At 35.6% G+C, this 21,195-nt stretch overlaps 2 protein-coding genes across 5 annotated transcripts in view; one reads left to right on the top strand and one right to left on the bottom strand.

The window, feature by feature from the left end:
• The first annotated feature begins 1,125 nt into the window (after positions 1-1,125).
• Positions 1,126-21,195, top strand: part of LOC140769579 (uncharacterized) — a 41,100-nt gene continuing 21,030 nt past the window's right edge. For 3 of the 4 annotated variants that reach the window (XM_073110344.1, XM_073110354.1, XM_073110327.1), the window contains exons 1-13: positions 1,126-1,373; positions 1,452-1,544; positions 1,822-1,994; positions 2,699-2,972; positions 3,040-3,107; positions 3,188-3,257; positions 3,348-3,698; positions 6,998-7,077; positions 7,156-7,207; positions 7,697-7,850; positions 17,502-17,589; positions 17,664-17,766; positions 17,842-17,929. In XM_073110344.1, the coding sequence (XP_072966445.1) occupies positions 1,200-1,373; positions 1,452-1,544; positions 1,822-1,994; positions 2,699-2,972; positions 3,040-3,107; positions 3,188-3,257; positions 3,348-3,698; positions 6,998-7,077; positions 7,156-7,207; positions 7,697-7,850; positions 17,502-17,589; positions 17,664-17,766; positions 17,842-17,929 (1,768 nt within the window). In that variant the 5' untranslated portion in view covers positions 1,126-1,199. The remainder of the gene's footprint in view (positions 1,374-1,451; positions 1,545-1,821; positions 1,995-2,698; positions 2,973-3,039; positions 3,108-3,187; positions 3,258-3,347; positions 3,699-6,997; positions 7,078-7,155; positions 7,208-7,696; positions 7,851-17,501; positions 17,590-17,663; positions 17,767-17,841; positions 17,930-21,195) is intronic. The other variant, XM_073110335.1, reaches the window with a different exon arrangement.
• On the bottom strand, positions 10,294-12,816 carry LOC140769466 (uncharacterized). The gene is made up of 3 exons (XM_073110158.1): positions 11,037-12,816; positions 10,814-10,932; positions 10,294-10,725 (listed from the first exon to the last, which is right to left on the bottom strand). Exons 1-3 carry the CDS (start codon positions 12,814-12,816, stop codon positions 10,294-10,296), a joined length of 2,331 nt encoding a protein of 776 aa, XP_072966259.1.

Consider the following 21,195-nt stretch of genomic DNA (forward strand, 5'->3'; position numbering starts at 1 on the left):
CGGTCAATTTTTTTAAAAATTGTGTCTGCTGAAGTACGCTTACTATGGGTTACGAGAACGAGGGAGGGGTGGGAATATTAGGAGAGGATATGCTTGGCGTCAATTTTTGCTTACGATATTTGGAGTTTTGGATTGCAGGCCGCGAATAAACGACGCAGGAGAAGGAACATTGAGGTTAGATCACGTCGGTCCAAGAAGGACAGAAGATGGAATTATGCTCTCAGATTCTTCATAATCTTATTCAAGAACTGAGTTGAAACTTAGATTCCTGTGAAACAAGGATTATACTGAACAATATCAACAAGAGCAAGCTTACTTATAAGGCAGTAGCTGACGACTGATAATGTTTAGAAGAGACCAGGGATGGTGTATGTAGGCACAGGAGCTTATTAAGGAGTAGTTTGCTTTAAGAATAAACGCCATTTTAGAATAAGTATATATTTTATTATTCTCAACATGATGCCTTTATTATAGGAATAATATATATTTTTTGTATTTTAAAATAAGAATGTAATAATTTATTTTGGTATGATATAAAGTAAAAAAATAATAAGAAAAATTATTTTATTTTTAGATATATGCTGCACTTTCTCCCCATTTTATATTTTACACCTTATTTTTTAAAAGTTTCAATTCTACCTTTTATTTAATGAAGTACAATAAAATAATGTAATATGTTCTTAATTCATATGTAAAATATAGATTATTTTATTAGATGATACTGAGTGTGAGAAAAGAGCTACGAATATCTTTTAAACTCATTCTCCTCCTCGTTATTTTAAAAACTTTTTTGAAGTCCTTCAAAGTCTTCGTTCATTTCTTTACTACGGTAGTGCTAAGATCTTTTTAACATGAACTCCGATCAATATATTATTTTACATGCATTGGAAAGCTTATATAATTATTTAAATAATTATTTTGAGAAAGCCGAATACTTCTATAATATTGAATGATAAATTGATAATTGAGTTTGGGTGGTATGAGGCATAATTTTTGATAAAAAATAATTATTATTCTAAAATAAAAAATTATAGTTTGAAATTAAAAAAAAGATATTTTGAAAGTAATATAAAGGAAACCAAACGGCCACTTTATCAATTGGGCCAGCATTAGAGTTGGGTCCAAATCCACAACGTTTATTAGTAGTCTCTCCTCCAAAAGCATCTCTTGCAGCGCTGGAACAGCCCACTTCGGCGTCGATGGCGTCGTCCTCACCCGGCGTCAGATCATGGCGGACGGCGTTCCTCACCCTGAGAGACGAAACCCTAGCATGTCCTTCTCCCCCAACTCTCCTCTCTCTCCTCCGCGACCTCGTCCTCTCCCACCCCTCCGATGCCCTCGCTGCCGCCGCAGCTCACCTCCCTCCCCACGAGGTACTTCGCCAATCCGAGTCCCTTCTTCCCGTACCGTATTCTCGTATGAGATGGGGAATCTTCTGCTTTTGGTCTCAGGTCACTTCGGATGTGATGCTTCTCGCGGAGTTGGCGGTGGCTGTTTCGAAGTGCCCAGATGTGGACGATGCATTGGTTCGCATATGCCATTTGGTAATAATTTTGATCTCCTTGGTCAATCTTTCCTCACTGGATACGTATGATTGGAACACATGATTGCTCAGAATTTTCCAAATTGGTAAATCAACTCATAACAAGCAACATTTCTGATTTCCCGTCATCTCGCATTTATACTTAAGTTGGCAGCCTCACTCATAGTAACTAAAATTTATCTTTTTTCTCCTCTTTGAGCTGCTCATAACATTGAAGTGTCAATTTCATGCAATCTACTGATATATTTTTCTGGTGCATTTGGGCCGTTCCGGTACAGATTTATGATGTTTGCTGTAGAGTGCACCTGGAGATAAATTCTTCTTCGTGGGTCATTTTGCTGAACTTTCTTCAAGAGATTCTGGAGTGCTTACCTGAAAAAGCCTGTAGTAACAACTTAACTTCTCAGACTGCTGTAGTGAATGCGACAACTGAATGTTTGGAGATTCTCAGGTTAAATGCTATACTTTCATCGCATTGTATCAACATGAATTCTTTGTTGACTTGAGGAACGGAAGCATACATAGGAATTGTATTTGAGGTTGGAACTGATGCATAAATAAATAACATAAATAGAAAATATGTAAGAGATAATAGTTTTGGAGATGTCCGTCCATGTCATTGTACAGAGAACCTCATTTGGAGGAGGGATTATTTTGAACTCGATACAATTGCATATATGAAGTTGTTTCATTATATGATATTAATTCTCTTCTTCTGTTAACTTATAATAATGAGCCGCTCCAATTCCTTCATGAAAATGGAGTTAAGAAACTTGAATTTGACTAAACAAGTAACACACACTATGTATAATCTGTGGTATGGCTTCAACCTCTTCAATTCCTATGTACTTATGTTCCCTTGAAATTTCTCTATGAGTTCAAGTGGACTTTTTTAGATTTTATGGGAAGATATTTAGAAAGTAGCTGTACTTAGAGCTTCTCGACCTGGATCTATTTGGCACTACTGATAGATATTTCCTCTTGATACTTTCAATTCATTTTGTGGCATCTATGAGAGGCATATAATTTTAGGATAGGAAAGTAAAATAATTCTGTATAGATTTCATCCTCTCTCTTTGTTAGTACTTACGAGTTACCACTTCTTATTTATCATTATGATCTCTGATCCTTAATTGTATTTACAATTCTTCTCAGGTTTATGGTCAAGGCTTATCGAAGAAGTAATTCATTGTCAGAGAGTGTGCAGTTAGTCCGAGCTCTCCTTTCTGTTGTTTCATGCTTGCATGCTGAACTTCTTTACTTACACCAGTCCAATGGATCTGATATTTCTGGTCATAGTACTGGAATTAGAAATATGAAGTATTCGAACCTCTGGGATATGCAGACCTTCGCATTTACTCTGATAGGAGATGTCTTATCCAGGACTGGGTCTTCCATCCCAGGAGATTTGTGGCAGTCGATTGCTGATGTGAGAATATTTCTCAAATGCAGTTATTTTCTTATGAGTAGTTTCCATAATACCTTTTTCATTTTAGGTTCTGCGGAAAGTAATGGACTTTTTGTCATCGAAGAACCTTTTTATAGAGAATAATGTTATGTCAAGGTACTAATTTAATTTGTTGTCCTTTAGAATTCCTGAATGGATACTCTCAAGAATTTAAGATTTCTCCTAATTGTTCCCAGGTTCTATACCAAACTTCTTCATTGTCTCCATTTGGTTCTTTCAGATCCTAAGGGTTCTCTTTCTGGGCATGTAAGTTATGGAGTTTGGTAGTTGAACCTACTGTATCAGCATACTTTGCTGTTTTCCTTTTGACTGTTAACATTGTCTTTAAAATATAAGGTGGCAGGTTTTGTAGCAACTCTGCAAATGTTTTTTATGTATGGGCTTCCAAGTCGGTCTTCTTTACCACCTGCAACCGGTAACTCAAAGGAGAAGGCATTTCGTTCTTTAGAACTGAATTCTGGTCTGACTACAAAAAGTGATCGTGGTCCATATAGACCCCCACACTTACGGAAAAGGGAAGGAAATAAGAGTAATCTATTGGATGCCCAGGTGTCTTCAGATTGTGAATCTTCAAGATATGATTTTACATCGTCTGATTCAGATCATAGTGATAGTGATGGATATGCAAATATTGAAGATCCTTTTCGAAGCTCAAAGGCTAGATTAGCTGCGGTTGCTTGCATACAGGTATCCATTATGCATCAACCTTATTTTATATGTATTTTTGTGTTGCGGTTTTCCACTTTGACTCGGTCCTTCGCTTTGGCTTATCATTTTCCCTTTTGATTCCAAACTTAGATCAACATGCCTTCTTTACTTTGTGGCATGAATTATCGTGTCGGCATTGTGCCAATTGGTGGCACCTAGGGTGTCTGGACGCCCCCCTTTGCTTCCTAGCTAATGAATCTCCTTTGAGAGACGATTCATAGTTATAGTATAAACAAAATATGGAGACATATTGCTTTTGAGGGGTGAAAGGATTATTTTGAGATGAAAATTGCATTTGGATATTCTGATTGAATTTCTAAAATAATTTTGGGGAGCTTTTCTTCCTTTTGATTTGCTTGACAGTCATAAGTGGTAATGTAATAAAATTTAAATGATATAGCATTCTCCTAAATGGGGATTACAAGCTTTAATTGTATGTTGTTTTTTTTCCATACTTAACCGTCAATTTGGAAAGGTGGTATGTTGTTTTTTTTTATTCTTGGAAATACCCACGTATGCGTGTTTATGGAATATATGAGGGTTCAAGTATCAATATTAGTTGCTAGAAAACCTATATGCATCAGTTATATTGGCTATCTCGTTGTATCAACAGTTCAGTTTTAGACTATCTCTTTTAATAGTTTAAATTCTAAAAACTATATAAATGTAGGAAAGAAACTCAAAATTTTAATAAAATGGCATGGAAACAAGAAAATTTAGATAACTCAGTTAAGATAATAGCAACATAATTAAAATAGTCAAAGCCATGCCAACTCTATGATAAATTCAAAAATGCCCTTAGTCATCATTGCCATCACTTTTGTGATAGAGGTGTATAATAGCCACCTCCGCTAGAGGAGGCTGATGACCATGTTTCCAATGTTAGGTTGGCCTGATGGTATCGGTGGAGTTTGCTGTGGCTATGAGGTTGGGGATGATGGCGTCCTTGTCTCTATTGCTTCTATGAGATCCACAGCTTGGTAAGACTCTCCTTGGCCTCTTGCTGCCATGGCTCTGGTCACGATTATGGTATCAGAAAAATGGTGGCTCTGATACCACTTGATATGACCCGATCTCGGAGGGTAGGTCGAATAGAGTTGCAGAAATACAGTTTGCATAACCTGTCGAGAATATTCTCTAAATAATCATCTAATGTCGCAAAATTACGAAACTAACTTGGTTCGTGGTATGTAAGCTCTTGGATCGAAACCCCTAACCGAAGATGATCTTCTTCTGATCTACGTTTTTAATATTGACATTCTTCTCGTTTTATCTTGATCTAATATTGAGGAAGTTTTGTCGATTGTGTTGGTGGCAGTTGGAGATGATTTGTTAGAGGGCAACAATGGTGGATCAGATTGTAGATAGTGATGATGACATAGATGGAGATGGTGGTAACAATAGATCTGATACTTTGAGGGGAAGAGGAAGGGAGAGAAGGTGGTCGACTCTAAAAAAGGAGGGGGATTGATGGATGAGGTGGGAGGAGGACCGGTGGCCAAGGTGGCGGCGGCGGCTTGAGTTTGAGAAGAGGCTAGGGTTAAAGGAGAAGAACTAGAGGGAGAGAGAAGTAGGAGGTGAACTCAATCGATTAATTTTTTGATTCATCTTAACTTGGATACACTCCATAATATTTAAAGGAGGCTAACTGACTTGACCCAACAAGCTAATTAAATAAGACTCAACCAACTACTTAAACAACTTAAGTCATAATAAGTTGAAATAAATTCAACTAAAATAGAAATAGACCAAGCTAACATAATTGACTCGATTAGGTAAGTCTAATGCCGCCTGATATGATCTGATTTGACTCAGTTCACGTTAAAAGTCTAGAAGCCATCTTAGAATTATGCCGGTGTTTGAACCCACATTGTTGTCCAAAGTGCAAACCAAGGATGCTAGTATTGGTCGATCTAAACACCACCAATCGTAGCCTATTAGTTAGTTTTGAGGTCGCATCTCCCGATGTTGTACCATAGTGGACCCGTTTCTATCAGATTGGCTAAAACCATCCTATATGGGCTATTGTAATGAGTCATAGATGACATACCTTCTTCCATCTCCCTCGACATAGATGATGAGCTCCTTCGGTGGATCTAGCCATACCTCTCTCTCCCCTTTTCGCTGTCACTCTCTGCTATAGCAACAAAGAATGAGAGAGGAGGGAGTGGGAAGGTGCAAGGAAGAGAGAGAGGGAGGGAGTGGGAGAGTGTGAGGGAGAGAGAAAAAAGGAAGGCATCGAGAGAGAGAGAGATAAAGATAGAGATAGAGAGAGAACGAGTTTTAGTGAGAGATGGCAAGGAGTGAGAGAGAGTTAGTAGGAGGGAGACTGAGTTAGGGGGGGGGAGAGTTGGTGGGAAGAGAGGAAAATGATATTTTTTATTTGTGTGAGAAAGAGGAAGAGAGAAATAGAGAATGAGGATGTAGTATATTTTTTTTAGGTTTTAAATTTTATGAGGGAGTAATTTATAATTTATATCCTTTAGGATTTTTTTTGTATTTTAAAAATAATTTCTAAAATTCCACGTAATTAAAAAATAATTCGATACAGATAGTCTATAAGGACAGTTGATACTACTGTTATGCATTCTGGACGTTTGATCTAGATCCTGATATTCAGAATCTTAGTTTAAACACCTTTGAAGGATTCCTTAGGGTTTATGTTCTGGCATTTAAATGCTCTTCGAATGATGCCACAGCTCCATCTGACATTCGATTGTCATTCATATGCTCATTGAATAATAGTCATGAACTTAATTAGGGGGCAGGGGGCGTTCAAACATACCAGGGACAGTTCGAGTGGTTTCTGGTATAATAGCTGGGTTGAACCTAGAATGAAATCTGCTTCAAATTTAATCTTAAGTTATATGTGCCTTGTAATATCAGCATAAAGTATAAGGTTTGTACATTATCAATGAATGCATTTTCACAAATTTGCGATCCAACAAACATAACACTAACGCAAACATGGAATGTGTATCTTATGCATCTGCAATTCTAGGTAGGTTTAGTGGTAGCTTGATTTCAGGAGATTATCTTGATTTTTGCTTAGATTGTAATAACTTGCATTATTTTTTTTCAATATTTAGTGAGTTTTCTTGCTTGTTTTGTGCAATTACTTTGTCTTTCGTGATGTAGTGAAGAGTTAAAAATTTAAAACCCATTCATCTTTAAGGTATCTTTATGAGTAAATATGCGTAGCTACGACTTCTCCAATAGTCTGATGTTCTGAAAGCCTTTTTGAGCTTTGACTAACTTGTCTACTTTCTACTTTTAAGGATCTTTGTCATGCTGATCCTAAGTTGCTCACTTCGCTTTGGCCACTACTTTTACCTGAGAATGATGTACTACAGTTGAGGTAAAGTTATTCCATTTTCTTCCTGCTGCAATATGTTTGCCATTTTGCTTCTAATTTGCATGATGCATGTTTCCACAGGAAGTATCAGGCAAATCTAATGACATCTCTTATCTTTGATCCTGTAATCAAGGTAAAACTCTTAAGATGTTGCAAATCTTGAATTTGTTCTTCTGTTTTTCCTGAGCAAGTATGCTTGGTCATGTTATTTTTCCCTTATATGTCTTCTGGTGTTGAGTATTCTAGAAGCTGAAACAAGTCTATTACTCAAAAACTCACTTTGCATATGAACAGTAAGGATTAAAGAGTTCCTATGAAGCGTTCTGCCATTCTTTATCTATCACATTTATTAAGTTGCAATGATTTTTGTTTCCGCTCCAGAATCTAGGACACTTATTTTTTTGACAAACCAGGCTGCAGCTCCTGTTTCATTAGAAACAGAATCTAGGACACTTATGATGGGCATTTCCCTTTTTATATGAAACCTCCACATTCTGTTCTTCCACTGATTTCATGATATGCTGCAAATATGTTCTCTATGAATAGATTCTCATTTTCTCATTTCGAACCTTTGTTTCCAGACTGTTTTAACATCCTGTAATTTTCTCTTTTTTGTTTTCAGATACGAATGGAGGCTGCTTCTGCTATTGCTGCCATGTTGGATGGGCATGCATTAGTTTTATCACAAGTAGCTGAATTCAAAGAATCTTCTAAACGCGGATCTTTTACTACACTATCATGTTCCCTTGGTCAAATTCTAATGCAGTTGCATACAGGTATTATCAAGTGCCAGGTTTATCTGTGCTGCAATCATTTTTGTAAATTTTTATTGTTGATCATTATTTATTTCAGATTATTTCTAGAAGCTGATACACCACTTTTACACTTGTCACCCTTTGATCATTCAACATTTTATTGGTGTGTGGATCTCAATTCTAATTGATAGTAATTAAATCAGCATATGGATTCATAAGAATTTTCAAATTAAATGACAATTCTCTTGTAGACTGCCTTTGCATTATTTTTTGAACTCTCTGTGTCCGTACTTTAGATAAATGAGGAAGAATCGCACACTCAACAATTTTTTGCCTGCTATATAGATATATTTGATATACTTTTGATTGGACAATTTAAAAATCTCCATGTTACATCTACCATCTATCATCTACCATCTACAGGCGATTTCATACCTTATGATGCCTCAGTTTGAGCTCACATTTGATTGTTTGAAGGAAGGAGTACAGGATCCCCGAGGCCAGGTTCATTCCTGAAGGCCAAGATGAAAAGATAAGAAAGAAGAAGCATGTTGTTTGTGCAGTGGAATATAGAATAAATAACAGATTTTGAAAGGACAAGAAAGGGAAAAGGCATAGAAGAACCTCATGTAAAGATGGTAGTAACTAGTAAGGCAAATGCAGATGACAATGTCCGTGTGATGCCCTCCCATCTCTTGTTCTTCCTTATTTCCCTTTTCTCTTCCTCTCCTCTTCATACTATCTCTTCCATTTTGCCATTTTTAGTCTCGCTGCAAATCTAGGCTTGTGAGGTACACCGAAGCCTTTTTTCTTTTGTTAATAAGCAACTTAAAAGTCTATTGAGTCGAGTAATAGGTTAGCGGATCTCCCTGCCACAGCAGGCAATATAGTGGGTCCATGGCTGATGTGGTGCCTGCCTCAAGCCCCAAATGCCATTCCATGCCAGTACAGGAAAACTGTGGTGGATGGAGGGGCAGCATGCTATGCCTTCTGCCGCCACTGCTTTTTATATACAGATATTTCTAGAAAAACAATTTATCTATCTTTTAACTAGGAAAGATATTACCCAAAAATTAAATTTGTGAGCAGTAAGCATGACATATATGAAAAATACTACAGAATAATTTCCCTCATGCTTCTCACATGAAGTCGATTAGGAGATAGTGTGTAGAGATTGGTGTTGTCATCTTCTAATTAAGAGAGGAGAGGTAGAGTGGCGCATCAGTGGAGATTGACTGCCGTCCTTTCCCGTAATCTAACTAATCACTTGAGTGGAGAGCTAGCTAGTGTGAGATAGTGTGAAGCATGGTGTACCTTCATGAGAAACTTATCAATCAAGAGATGACGAATGAGGCTAGGGGTATACAGTGTGATAAACCTATATAAAGAGAGCATGGTTCGAAGTATTGATCAGTATCAATATGTATAGGCCGATATGTATAGGAATCAGTCATTGCCAATCTGAAACAAGAGAAGAAACTAGTGTTTTTCTTGGTTTCAGCCTAGTATTGGTTGTATTGATCGAATATTGTCCATATCAGTTGTATCGATCCATATTGTCCAATTCGGCTATTTTATTTGTTGTATCGACTAAAGAGTTAATTTGAATTCTTTTCCAATGCTAAATATATTCAGCTCGGGGCATAAATTGAATCCAAATCAAGACGTGTTATTGATGTCTTGTTGTTTCGATTGTTCCTTTTGTTGCATTTTTTCTCTTCTCACTCTGCTTGTTTTTCTTTTAACCAAGGTTCTTAAAATCGGTATCGAGATTAGGATCGGCCGTTTCGAAAAACGATATGTATCGGCCGTATCGGCTATTTGTATTAGATCGAACTATTTTAATTAAATATTAAATATTATTTCAAAATATTGAGAAATTTTTAAAAATTTACAAAAAACTATAATAAAATAAGAAATAATAATTACTCACATATAAAGCCTAAAAAGTAAAAATCTCTCTTCCTCCCTCTCTTCTTTTCTATTCCTTTAACTGTTAGTCTGAATCAATGTTTTGAAAGGCGGCCGCGGATGGCGGGCGGTCACCCCACCGCCTAGCGCCTAGGCGGAAGGCGGGCGACAAGGCGGGTGACAAGGCGGTCTAGCATTTTTAATATAAAAAATTATAAATAAATAAATAAACATATATAATATACATAATCACAAATTCACAACCATAATAACATAAATACATAAATAGCAACAAGTTCTAAACCATAATAACATAATCACAATTTACAACCACAATAACATTACCATAATTCACAACTATAAATACATAATCAAAGATTCAAAATTCAAAATTATCACAACCATAAGTTCCTAGCAACAAGTTCACAATCATAACAAAATAATATGATAAAACATATCAAAATTATAAGGTCCATAACAAATAACATATAATCAAAAATTCAAAATTATCAAGTTCATAACAAGTTCACAATTATAACATAAAGGCCATCTTCTAATCTTCTTCACAATCTATGGGAGGAACTTCATCGACCAAAAGATTATCATCGGAATCATCATCAAATTCTAGCTCAACATCCTCCTCATCATCTGTTTCTTCATCCGACTCAATTAATTGCTCATCTAGAGAAGTGGAAGGAGTGCTACTAGTAGTAGCTTGAGTAGATCTAGTGCTCATCCTTGATCTTAAATATTCTTCGGCTCCTGATGCTTCTGTCACCATCTCCCAAGTTAACCCTTCACCTAGAAAGACCTCTTGCTCTACATGATCATTATCCAACCATTCCCTTGCATTATTTCTTTCTTTTGAAACGACTGGATCCTTCTCTTTCGCTATCTTTCGATCCTTCATTCTTGCATTAAATTGTACATAAACAAGATCATTTAGCCTCTTCACTTCCAATCTATTTCTCTTCTTTGAATGAATCTGAAATCATCAAATCAAAGACTAAATCAATTTGATAATAAAATTCATCAATTTAGCTTAGTCAATACAATGATTAATGATATATTACCCATTCAAAGGAGCTCCAATTTCTTTCACATCCTGAGGAGCTACATGTTAAATTAAGAATCTTAACCGCCATACATTTCAAGTAGGGCGCAGCGGCTCCATATACACTCCACCAATGAGCTATAACCATAAAAATTAAAAAGTAACTTAGTAACATACAAAGAATAAAATTGTAAAAGACATGTTTTACATTTTTACAACATATGCTAATTAATAATTATTACCTGGGTTGAATTCATCATTGTTAACTTCTCTTGTTAATCTTGCTAGCGGTCTCCCAAATATCCCAGTGGCATCCTTATATGCTTTCATCTCAACATTTGAAATGTGAACTTGAATGGCTTGATCTGGATAAAAGTTCTCAATACAACTAAGAACACCATCCATTACATTAAAATCAGTCTCCATCTCATCCAAATCTCTATAAAAATAGTATGGATTTAAGTAATATGCAGCAGCGTGGAGATGTGTATCAAGCTTTCCATTTGTGTAGTGATCAATTGCATCTAGAAAAGGCTTGGAAGATGTCTCATTATTATTGAAAATATTCTTTATTTCTTTCTTGACATCTTTCAATCCACCATATATGAATCCCATTGGTGGCTTTCTTTCACCATCAACAACTCGTAGCAACTTCACCAAAGGAGTGAATACTTTAACTGCTAATGACACTTGCCTCCAAAATTGGTTATTGAGGATAGTAGAATAAACCCTCTTTCCTTTCGCAGTTTTTGACCATTTGCAACTTAAAAATTCATCGGAAGTAAACATAAGCCTTAATTTTTCTTTCTTCTCTAAAAGACTCTGTAATGTGAGAAATGAAGTGGCAAATCTTGTAACCCCGGGTCTCACGATCTCCCTTTTTTGTGTAAACTGACGCATCAAACTCAATGTTTTGTGATGTCCATAAATGAACACAGTGATTTCCCTTCCACGTTCAATTGAACTCCTAATCCTTCCTTCCTTTGATATCATCTCTAACATCAAATCTATACAGTGGGCAGCACAAGATGTCCAATATATACGAGGATAATTTTGCTTTAGCAACCGTGCAGCTGCTAAATTAGCAGCAGCATTATCAGTCACAACTTGAAGTACATTTTCCTCTCCCACTTCCTTGATACCCTCAACAACAATATTGTGAATGTATTCACCTGTATGTGAATCTTTAGAGCAATCAACTGAACGTAGAAAACTAACCCCCAGCTCACAATTGACACATAAATTCATAATGCTTCTTCCTTTTCGATCTGTCCAAGCGTCAGTTAAAATGGAGCAGCCATTTTTCTTCCATGCAGCTCTATGGTTCTCCAAATCATCATTTGTTTTAGCCACTTGCTTCTTCAAAAGTGGCTCACGTAACTCATGCATAGTTGCCGGCTTGAACCCCGGACCATACTGACCAACTGCTTCCATCAAAACATGAAATGATTTATCAGTTACAGCATTAAAGGGAATGCCACACTTATAAACCCAATGAGCTAAGTACATTAGCACTCTATCTCTTTGTTCTTTTGCAAAAGTATCTTTTATACTTGTCTGTACCATCTTCCCCCGCTCTCTAATTGAAATTTCTGGATCAATAGATGTGTATTTGTCTAAAGGACCTCTACTTCTTGACCTTTTACTTCCAACTTTTAAAATTTCTGGATTTTCCTTTTCTCCAAATATATTTACTTCTGCTCTCAATTCTGCTTCCTCTTTTGATTTATCCTCCTTTCTCCTTTTGTTGCCCTCTATATGCTCTTTAATAGCTTTTTTTGCCTCATCTGTAGCTTTTGGACAAGGCGCAACATCACCTCTAACATGAGCAATATGCTTCTTGAATCTACTAATTCCTCCCTTAGTAACCTTCCCACAAAATCTACATTTCACCGTATTGGCATCAATTTTATTTGGAAGGTATCCATATTGCCACCCTGGATCATTGGAGCCAACAGGCACAAAAAATTCAGATGAAGTTGACCCAACCACAGACGGTGTTTGAGAGGAATTAGTGGTCATATTTGACTATCTGTATTCTGTAATGAAATTGGGCAAAAAACAAATATGATTGATAATTCATAATTCACATTTCAGATTTAAAAATAGTAATTAATTACTGTTTTACCTTCTCCAGTAAAACAAATAGTAAGATATTTAGTTATTTACTAATTATTGATTACTAATTTACTCTCTAGTTAATACTTAATAACTTAATCCAGTAATTCACTAATTCAAAAGAAATGTTAGAGACAGATTAACACTAAAAATTAACTCACTGTTAAATCTTAATCTATAATCTTAATTTCTGAATTAATTAGAGGAATTAAGAAATAAGAAACAGAGAAAAAAATATTATCAGACAATTACTGAATTAATTTCTGAATCAAATAATTAACAATCTTAATTAACAGAATTAAAGAAAAAATAGAAGAAATGAGGAACTAAGTAATAAGAAATAGAGAAAAACTGAAAAACATATTATCACTTATCAGATAGTTACTAAATTAATTTATGAATTAAGTAATTAACAATCATTAACAGATTAGTAGATTACTAATTAACATTCAAGTATTCAATAGATTAGCAGAAACAGAGAAAAACTAATTAACTAGAGGAATTAAGTAATAAGAAACACTGAAACAGAGAAAAACTAAAAAATATATTATCAGATAATTACTAAATTAATTTCTGAATTAAGTAATTAACCATCATTAACAGATGAAGTGATTAACTAATTAACGAACATATTATCATTATTATCAGATAATCACTAAGTAACTAATAGATTAAGATTTACCTACTTTAGACAGAATTGAAAATTAAAAAAAAAATTAACTACTTCGGTGTGAGACAGTGAAACTGTGAGAGAGGAGTGAGAGAGAGAGAGAGAAGGAGAGAGTGAGAGAGAGTGAGATTGTGTGTGTGAGAGAGAGAGAGGGGCCCATACCTCTGCAGCGAGAGCAGGCGCAGTGAGAGCGGACGCAGCAAGAGAAAGGGCGCAGCGAGAGCGGACGCAGTGAGACAGAGGGCGCAGCGAGAGAGAGAGGGCGCAGCGAGAGAGAGAGAGAGGGCGCAGCGAGAGAGAGAGAGGGCGCAGCGAGAGAGAGAGGGGACAGCGAGAGAGAGAGAGGGCGCAGCGAGAGAGAGATTAGGGATTTAGGGATTTAGGGATTTTAGTGAGAGAGAGAGAGGGCGCAGCGAGCAGCGAGAGAGAGAAGAAATATTAATGGTATTGGTTAAGTTTTTTTAGTGGATATTGGATAATCCGATCCACTATAGAAAAACCCGATAAGGCGGGTTTGGCGGGCCGAAGCGCCAACCCGCCTTATCGGGCCGCGCGGCCTGCTAGCGCCTTTTGGCGCTCAGGCGGCCCGCCAATGCGGCAAACCGCCTTCTACGAGCGCCAGGCGGAGTGGCGGGGCGGCCGCCATGGCGGCCGCCTTTTCCGCTTTTCAATACATTGGTCTGAATTATCCATTCTCTCCCACTTTTTTCTTTATCTTTCCCTCTCTCTCTCTCCCCCTCACTCTTTTTTTTTATCTTTCTCTCTCCCTCACTTTCTTCCTCTTTCCCTCTCTTTCCCTCTCTCTCTCTCTATAGCTGCTGGCTGTTGCTGTCAGCAGCAGCTGACAGCTGCAGCTAGCAGCATCAGTAGGCAGTTGTCTACTGTTGTCAGCAGTATTAGACGACTGCAGCTACCAACATCAGCAGTAGCAGGCAGCTGTCTGCTGTTGTTGTAAGGCCGAAACCAGCCAACTGACTGGTTTTGGCTATAGCTGATCCTGAACCGTTTCAGCCGATCCCACTCGGGATCGGTCGAAACTGGAAACTATGCTTTTAACACCCTCTACACTTATCTCTGTTGCAAATGTTGTTGTTAGCAAGGTTTGTCGGATTGGTCGATCCTGATCTAGATCGGGATCGGTCAGACCCGATCCCGATCCATGGTCGATTCCAGTCAAATGACTAGAATTGGTTAGGATCAGAATCGGCCGGTTTTGATCAAATTGGGCCAGATCCATTATGGATTTGATTCGGATCTGGCCCGAAGACATCAATTATTGATGTCCCCAAGCTCTTTCCCTTTTTCTTTTTACTCTTTTTTTCGCACTCTCTCTTTTTCACTCCTTTCTCCTTTTATTTTCACTCTCACTTTCTAAAGGAGGGATCTAGCTCTAACAAACTCTGGCAACGCAAATCTCACTCTAGTGAACTTCAATGAACTATGGTTCATCAAGTATTCATTGTTTGAAACAATCACATGATTCATATGCTAATTATTATTCTCCTTAATATCCTCCTTATACTCAGACACAAGATTCATATATTAATTATTATCTTTCTTAGATTCAAAAAGATCAATTTGATAATGAATGATATGATGCAATCACTTTTTGGAGCATTAGACCCTAGACATTATTAGTTTCAAACTTAAGGTGATTATGATGACGACCACAGGGATTTACGAGAGCCAACTCGGTATTCATTGGATTTTTAGTACTTTTGTTCAAGGTTCGAAAAAATCGGGATCGGCCTTCTGAAAAAAATGATACATATCGACTATATCGGTCGCTTGGATCAGATCGGACTTTTTAATTACATAAATTCTAAATATTATTTAAAAATACAGGAAAACTTTTAAAAATTTAGGAAAAAGCTTATCAAAAATAAGAAAAGAAAAAAGAAAAACTATGGTGCAATAAAAATTGAAAAAAAGAAGAGATTAGAAAGAGCGTGAGTGGAAGAAAAACATATATGTATTTGATATAACTATTTGTATTGATTATTAAGAAAAACATATATGTATTTGATAGTTTCAGCCATACGATCGTTTTGGCCAGTATATATATTGTTTTGCATCTAGAATGCTTTTTTAATTACTTAAATTCCGAAAAATGATATAAAACATAGCAAAATGTTACATGTTTAGAAAAAAGGGAGAAAATAGGAGTTTAGAGTTTAGATTATTCACAGAAGATAGTCACAACATAATACAAAGACTGAAAATGCCCAAAACAAATATCAAATTCCTATTAAATTTAGTAAATACACTTACTTATTTCCATCATTTTCTCTCTAGCAAATGTGGCTAAAAGCAACCTACAAATGAGGCTAACAACCAAGATTCGAAAAATCAGAATCAGAATCGGTCTTTTGAAAAAACGATACGTATTAGCCGGATCAGCTGTATTAGTCGCTTGGATCAAATCGAATTTTTTTTAATTACATAAAATTCTAAATATTATTTAGAAATATAGAAAAGTTTCTTAAAATTTAGAAAATATGATAAAAAAATAAGAAAATAATTATTATTCACATATGAGCCTTACAAATTAAACAAAAGCATGGTTCGCCGTATCGGCTAATATCGATACGGATCGACTGATCTGGATCGGGATCAGTTGAACCCGGCCAATCCAGGCTCTATTCGAACTCTTTCTCTTTTTCATTCTTTCTTTTCACTCTCTCTTGCTCTTTTTCTTTCTTTTTACTCTCTCTTACTCTTTTTCTTTCTTTTACTCTTTCTTTCTTTTTTTTTCTCTTCTTACATATAATCATTATTTTTCTTACGGAGAGATCTTGCTCCGGTGAACTCCAACGAACTCCAGTGAACTCCGACAAACTCCAGTATATAATTTTTTAATTAATTTTCTTATTTCTCTCTCATTTTTTTCATTTCTTCCGGTCTCTCCCTTTTTCTTCTCTTTTCTTTTTCTTTTTCTTCTTCTTTACTGCATCATGGTTTTTTTTTGTTTGATTTTTTTGCACTCACTCTTTCTAATCTCTTCTTTTTGTCAACTTTTATTGCACCATAGTTTTTCTTTTTTCTATTCTTATTTTTGGTAAGCTTTTTCCTAAATTTTTAAAAGTTTTCTTGCATTTTTAAATAATATTTAGAATTTTATGTAATTAAAAAGTCCGATTAATCCAAGCGATCGATACGGCCGATATGGCCGATACGGTTGATATGTATCATTTTTTCGGAAGGCCAATCCCGATTTTTCGAGCCTTATTTAGAACCTTGAGGGAGACGAGGAATATGATAGAGATGGTATTTTCTTTTTCCTGTTGTTACTAGGACTGCCGGCAGTCGGCCAACAAATTGCATATAACACTGAAATATGTAAGTGGGCTGCCATTTTGGCTGCCTACCACCATGCGGGGGGCATCATCCACCAACATGGCCTACCAAGATGGCCTTTATGTTGCCAAGCTGCAAAATGGCTCCACATGTCGTCTTGCGATGCAGTCAAGTAGCGCTACCGCTTACTCGTCTGCCTAAGTGCCTGCATTAAACACTTCTAGAACACATACCTTTTATATTTCGCTTTCTATTGTTCGTGAAACTGAAGAATTTTCCTTGCTTTAACCCATGCACTTAGCCATCAAATTGATAGCTTTGTGGTTAGTATTTCTACAGTATCATCTTGCAATATTTCGACATTTTCTTCCTGCACTTTCTGATAGAGGCAATAGCTTATTCCATTTTAATGTAATTCCATCTTCATCTTCAATGCAAACAGTGGAGTCCGATTTTTTTGCTATGATTACCAAATTGCTACTACTTTAGCCTGTCAATTTTCTTCAATATGGAATTCATGTCCTTTTACATAGAAATGCACTTTGATATTCCACTTTGTCCTTTCGGTGCTGTTTTGAACTAAATATTGTCATTTTGTTGATTTTCTTTCTTCACCTTGCAGGCATATTATACTTAATTCAGCGTGAAACTCACACCGGGTTACTCACAGGATTGTTCAAAATTCTCATTCTTCTGATATCAGCTACACCGTATGACTCAACTTCTTATAGCCAAATTTCTGTTTCCCTCAGAATAAATATTTCTTGTTGTTTTTGATAAACAGATACACTCGAATGCCTAGAGAGTTGCTGCCAACTGTTGTTTCATCTCTATGTGCTAAAATACTAGGAAATCATGCAATTAAGAATGATCATCATGGTCTCTTGGTTAGTTTTGTAAATTTTCTCTTGATAGAAATTGCTATATCATCTCAAAATTTATTTGTTCTACCTATTTGTCAGGTTAGTGCTCTTAGTTGCTTGGCAACAACATTTTCTAGATCACCGCCTTCTTCAGATGTCTTAAAAATGCTTGAAGAAGGTATGGGAGGTTAGTTTATTTTATTTGATTTTATATTTTCTTATGTTTCTTGACTATTGAGCTCATTAATATTCATATTTGCAGAAACAATAGCGAATAATGACTAAATTAGATATGATGATGTAATAATGTCTTGGAAATAGGTAGCATAAGTTCTTTATTTATTTTTTTTAACAACTATTTGTAATTGTAATCAAGGTTCGAAAAATTAGGATCAGCCTCCTAAAAAAACAATACATATTGGCCGTATCGGCTAGTTCGGCCATATTGGCCGCCCTGATGGGATTGGGCTATTTTTAATTATATAAAATTCTAAATATTATTTAAAAATATAGAAAATTTTTTAAATTAAAAAAATAGAAAATAGTAATTACTCACATTTGAAGCCTAAAAACTAAAAAAAGTACTTACTTAAAACTGCTACAACGAAGGAGAGAGAGAGTGGAAGAAATGAAAAAAAAGAAAAAAAACTCTGCCATACTGAAGGAGAGATGAAAAAAACTACAGTGAAGAAATAAGAGAACAGAGAAAGAAAACAAAAATCACACAGCCAAGGTTGTCAGAGTTGGATCTATGTTGGTGGAGTTTGCTAGAGTTAGATTTCTACATCGAAGAAGCAGTAACTATAGTAGGAAGAGAAAGAGAGAGATAGTGAAATAAATAGTGAAAGAGAGAAAGAGAAATAGTGAAAGAGGATCGGCCCAATCGGCTGATCTAGATGGGATTGGCCAATCCCACCTGATCCCGATCAATTGATTGGGATCAGGTGCGGATCGGATTGACTAATCTTTCGAACCATGATTGTGATTGTATAGCTTTCTAAAGCATGGGTACCTATATGGGAGGCAGAGATGACACGATGCGAGTATGTGGATATCATGAATCTTAGAAAACAAGAAGACGTATTGCCAAGGGCACAAACGGTTTATATATATATCTATTTATATGTGTCTGTGTATATATATATATATATATCTAAGGAGGTATGCCCACGTATGCCACTGGCATGACTTTATTAAGATATTAGAAATTTCGAAAGCTTAAAATAAATCTTAATGGCTAAATCAAAATCTTTTAGTTTTAGAAATTTATCCAATTTTGTGTAGAAATTGGATAAATTTGCCATTGCTAAGTCATAAAAGCATCATTAAGGAAGTTTTCGTACAAGTTCAAATCAAATTAGAGGACAAAATTGTTGAAATTCGAAGTAGGGTAGATCTACTTTAAGTCATATGATAGTTAGAATTCAATTTGATGGTTTTCTTCAATTCTTTTCTCAGATTTATTTTTAATAGGAACAATTTTGGAACCGTTTATTTTGTTTTGTGACGGTGATTTCAACCAAGAAATTACAATTTATGGCTGGAAATAACATGTATAGAGTAGATATACTTGGATTGCAGAACAATTAGACCTGAATTTGTTATTTTTCTTTTTCTAATTTTCACTTTCAAAATTAGGTAAAAAATTAGGAGAAAACCCTAACTTTGATTCTTTTGTGAAATTTCAATCTATAAATGCATGAGTTATATTTACCTTTATGTTGTAGATCATTATTATTGCAAATATAGCCTTTTTTGTGAACCTCCAAGAGAATCTAAGAAGTATCCTAGAGTTTTCTAGTAGTATTTGCTCTTTATTTTTATTTTAAGCATTTCGAATGCATAAAAGAAATATCAGTCATATATTCATGAAGTATCTGACGAATATCATATCTGATACTATATAGCTAGAATTTTGGTATATTCATGTTTCCTATTGAAATTTTAAACTAATTTAGAATATGGTTTTTCTTAGTCAATCTAATAAAGTTAAGTGAATCGCAATAATAAACCAATGAGTAATCAAAGTAGGACGAGCAAAGCATGCACAAGAGTTTTAACGTGAAAAAGCCCACTCCCATCAAGCAAGGGGATTCACAAACCTATGAATCCTCTTCAAGGAACAAACCAAGCATTAAGTAAATAGTAGCAGTTACGAGGCAATTCACAAACCAATGATCAATACCCAACAACTTGAACCATGATCTCCTTGCTTGACTCCCCTTCTTCTCACTGCTTCTCATGTTTGATTTCCTTCCTCGTTAACCATTGAGACTGTCTAGCCTGTTTCTGTAGCCCTCGAGGCAGAAGTATTAATGAAACGGATCCTTTCAAACCCAGCGTTGAAGGAACTTGATAATCTTTCAACAGTTCAGCTTGGATGAATCTCTGCACAACTATTCATGATCTTCTAGTGTTTTTAGTCTCTCAGAGATGTATTCTTTCATTCAGATTTTTTTTACCCTTCTATAGGGAGACAGGGAAAGCCCAAATCTAATGTCAAATCTTCAGAAATCAATCTTGAAATTCCAAACTCGCAAACCGTGTGAAGTATGTACAAATATGATTATGTTATTCATTTACAAAGTAATATAGAATACTTACATGTGCAGTATTGGTGATTTCAAGCCAAGATATACGAAGTATATACAAATATTAGTGAATAGTGAGTAATGGAGTGGTAATATTAGTGAATATTGGGTAATGAAATGGCTGAAATTGATGACCTGCATAGGAAGTATGTTTATGTTGAATCTAGTTGAAATCAATGAATTAATATATTTCAGCTATCGAAACACTCAAAACCCAAAACTTATGCGGTCATATGTGCGTACGAAGAAAACTTTAGTTTTGGTTTCTAATAATATTATTAAATGACACAACAAGAGATTCGTAAAATGTTGTACATTAGAAGAATCTTTTGTAATTTTGTAGGCTCAAATGGTGTTCTATGGAATGAAAGGTATACATACAATATATATATATATATAAATTTTTTTATGTTATTATATAAATTACATCTTACATTTTTCTTATTTTGTGATTCATATCCTATTTTTGAGCATTTTGTAACCTACCTCTACTTTTTTCTTTAATTTTTATTCAACACTCTGGGTTAACTAAAATGTTACCAGCACACGAATATTTCGTTATAATATACAAAATAATTTATTAAATACCTAAATTACTCTTGTCTTCTTCATCCTGTCATCGTCTCTCATCTTCTCCTATCATCTCACACCACCTCATCATACCTAAGCTAGAGATATTGATCCCAAATTAGAGTAGGTCAAGATGTTTGGTTAACTCCATCTTCTCCTGCGAATCCTTGGTAGAATTAAGGATAGGTAGAAGAGAAGGGAGGGGAAAGAAGAAGAAGAAGAAGAAGAAGAAAAAGAAGAAGAAGAAGAAGAAGAAGAAGAAGAAGAAGAAAACAGAGAAGACAAGGGTAGG

This window comes from Typha angustifolia, chromosome 2 (assembly GCF_048772165.1).
Source record: "Typha angustifolia cultivar Huaian chromosome 2, ASM4877216v1, whole genome shotgun sequence".
Classification (NCBI taxonomy): domain Eukaryota; kingdom Viridiplantae; phylum Streptophyta; class Magnoliopsida; order Poales; family Typhaceae; genus Typha; species Typha angustifolia.

Coding starts and splice junctions, on each gene's coding strand:
- LOC140769466 (XM_073110158.1), bottom strand. CDS start 12,816: ATGACCACTAATTCCTCTCAAACACCGTCTGTGGTTGGGTCAACTTCA. Junction 10,933..11,036: donor CAATGATGAATTCAACCCAG/GTAATAATTATT, acceptor TTATGGTTATAG/CTCATTGGTGGAGTGTATAT. Junction 10,726..10,813: donor ATTGGAGCTCCTTTGAATGG/GTAATATATCAT, acceptor TGATGATTTCAG/ATTCATTCAAAGAAGAGAAA.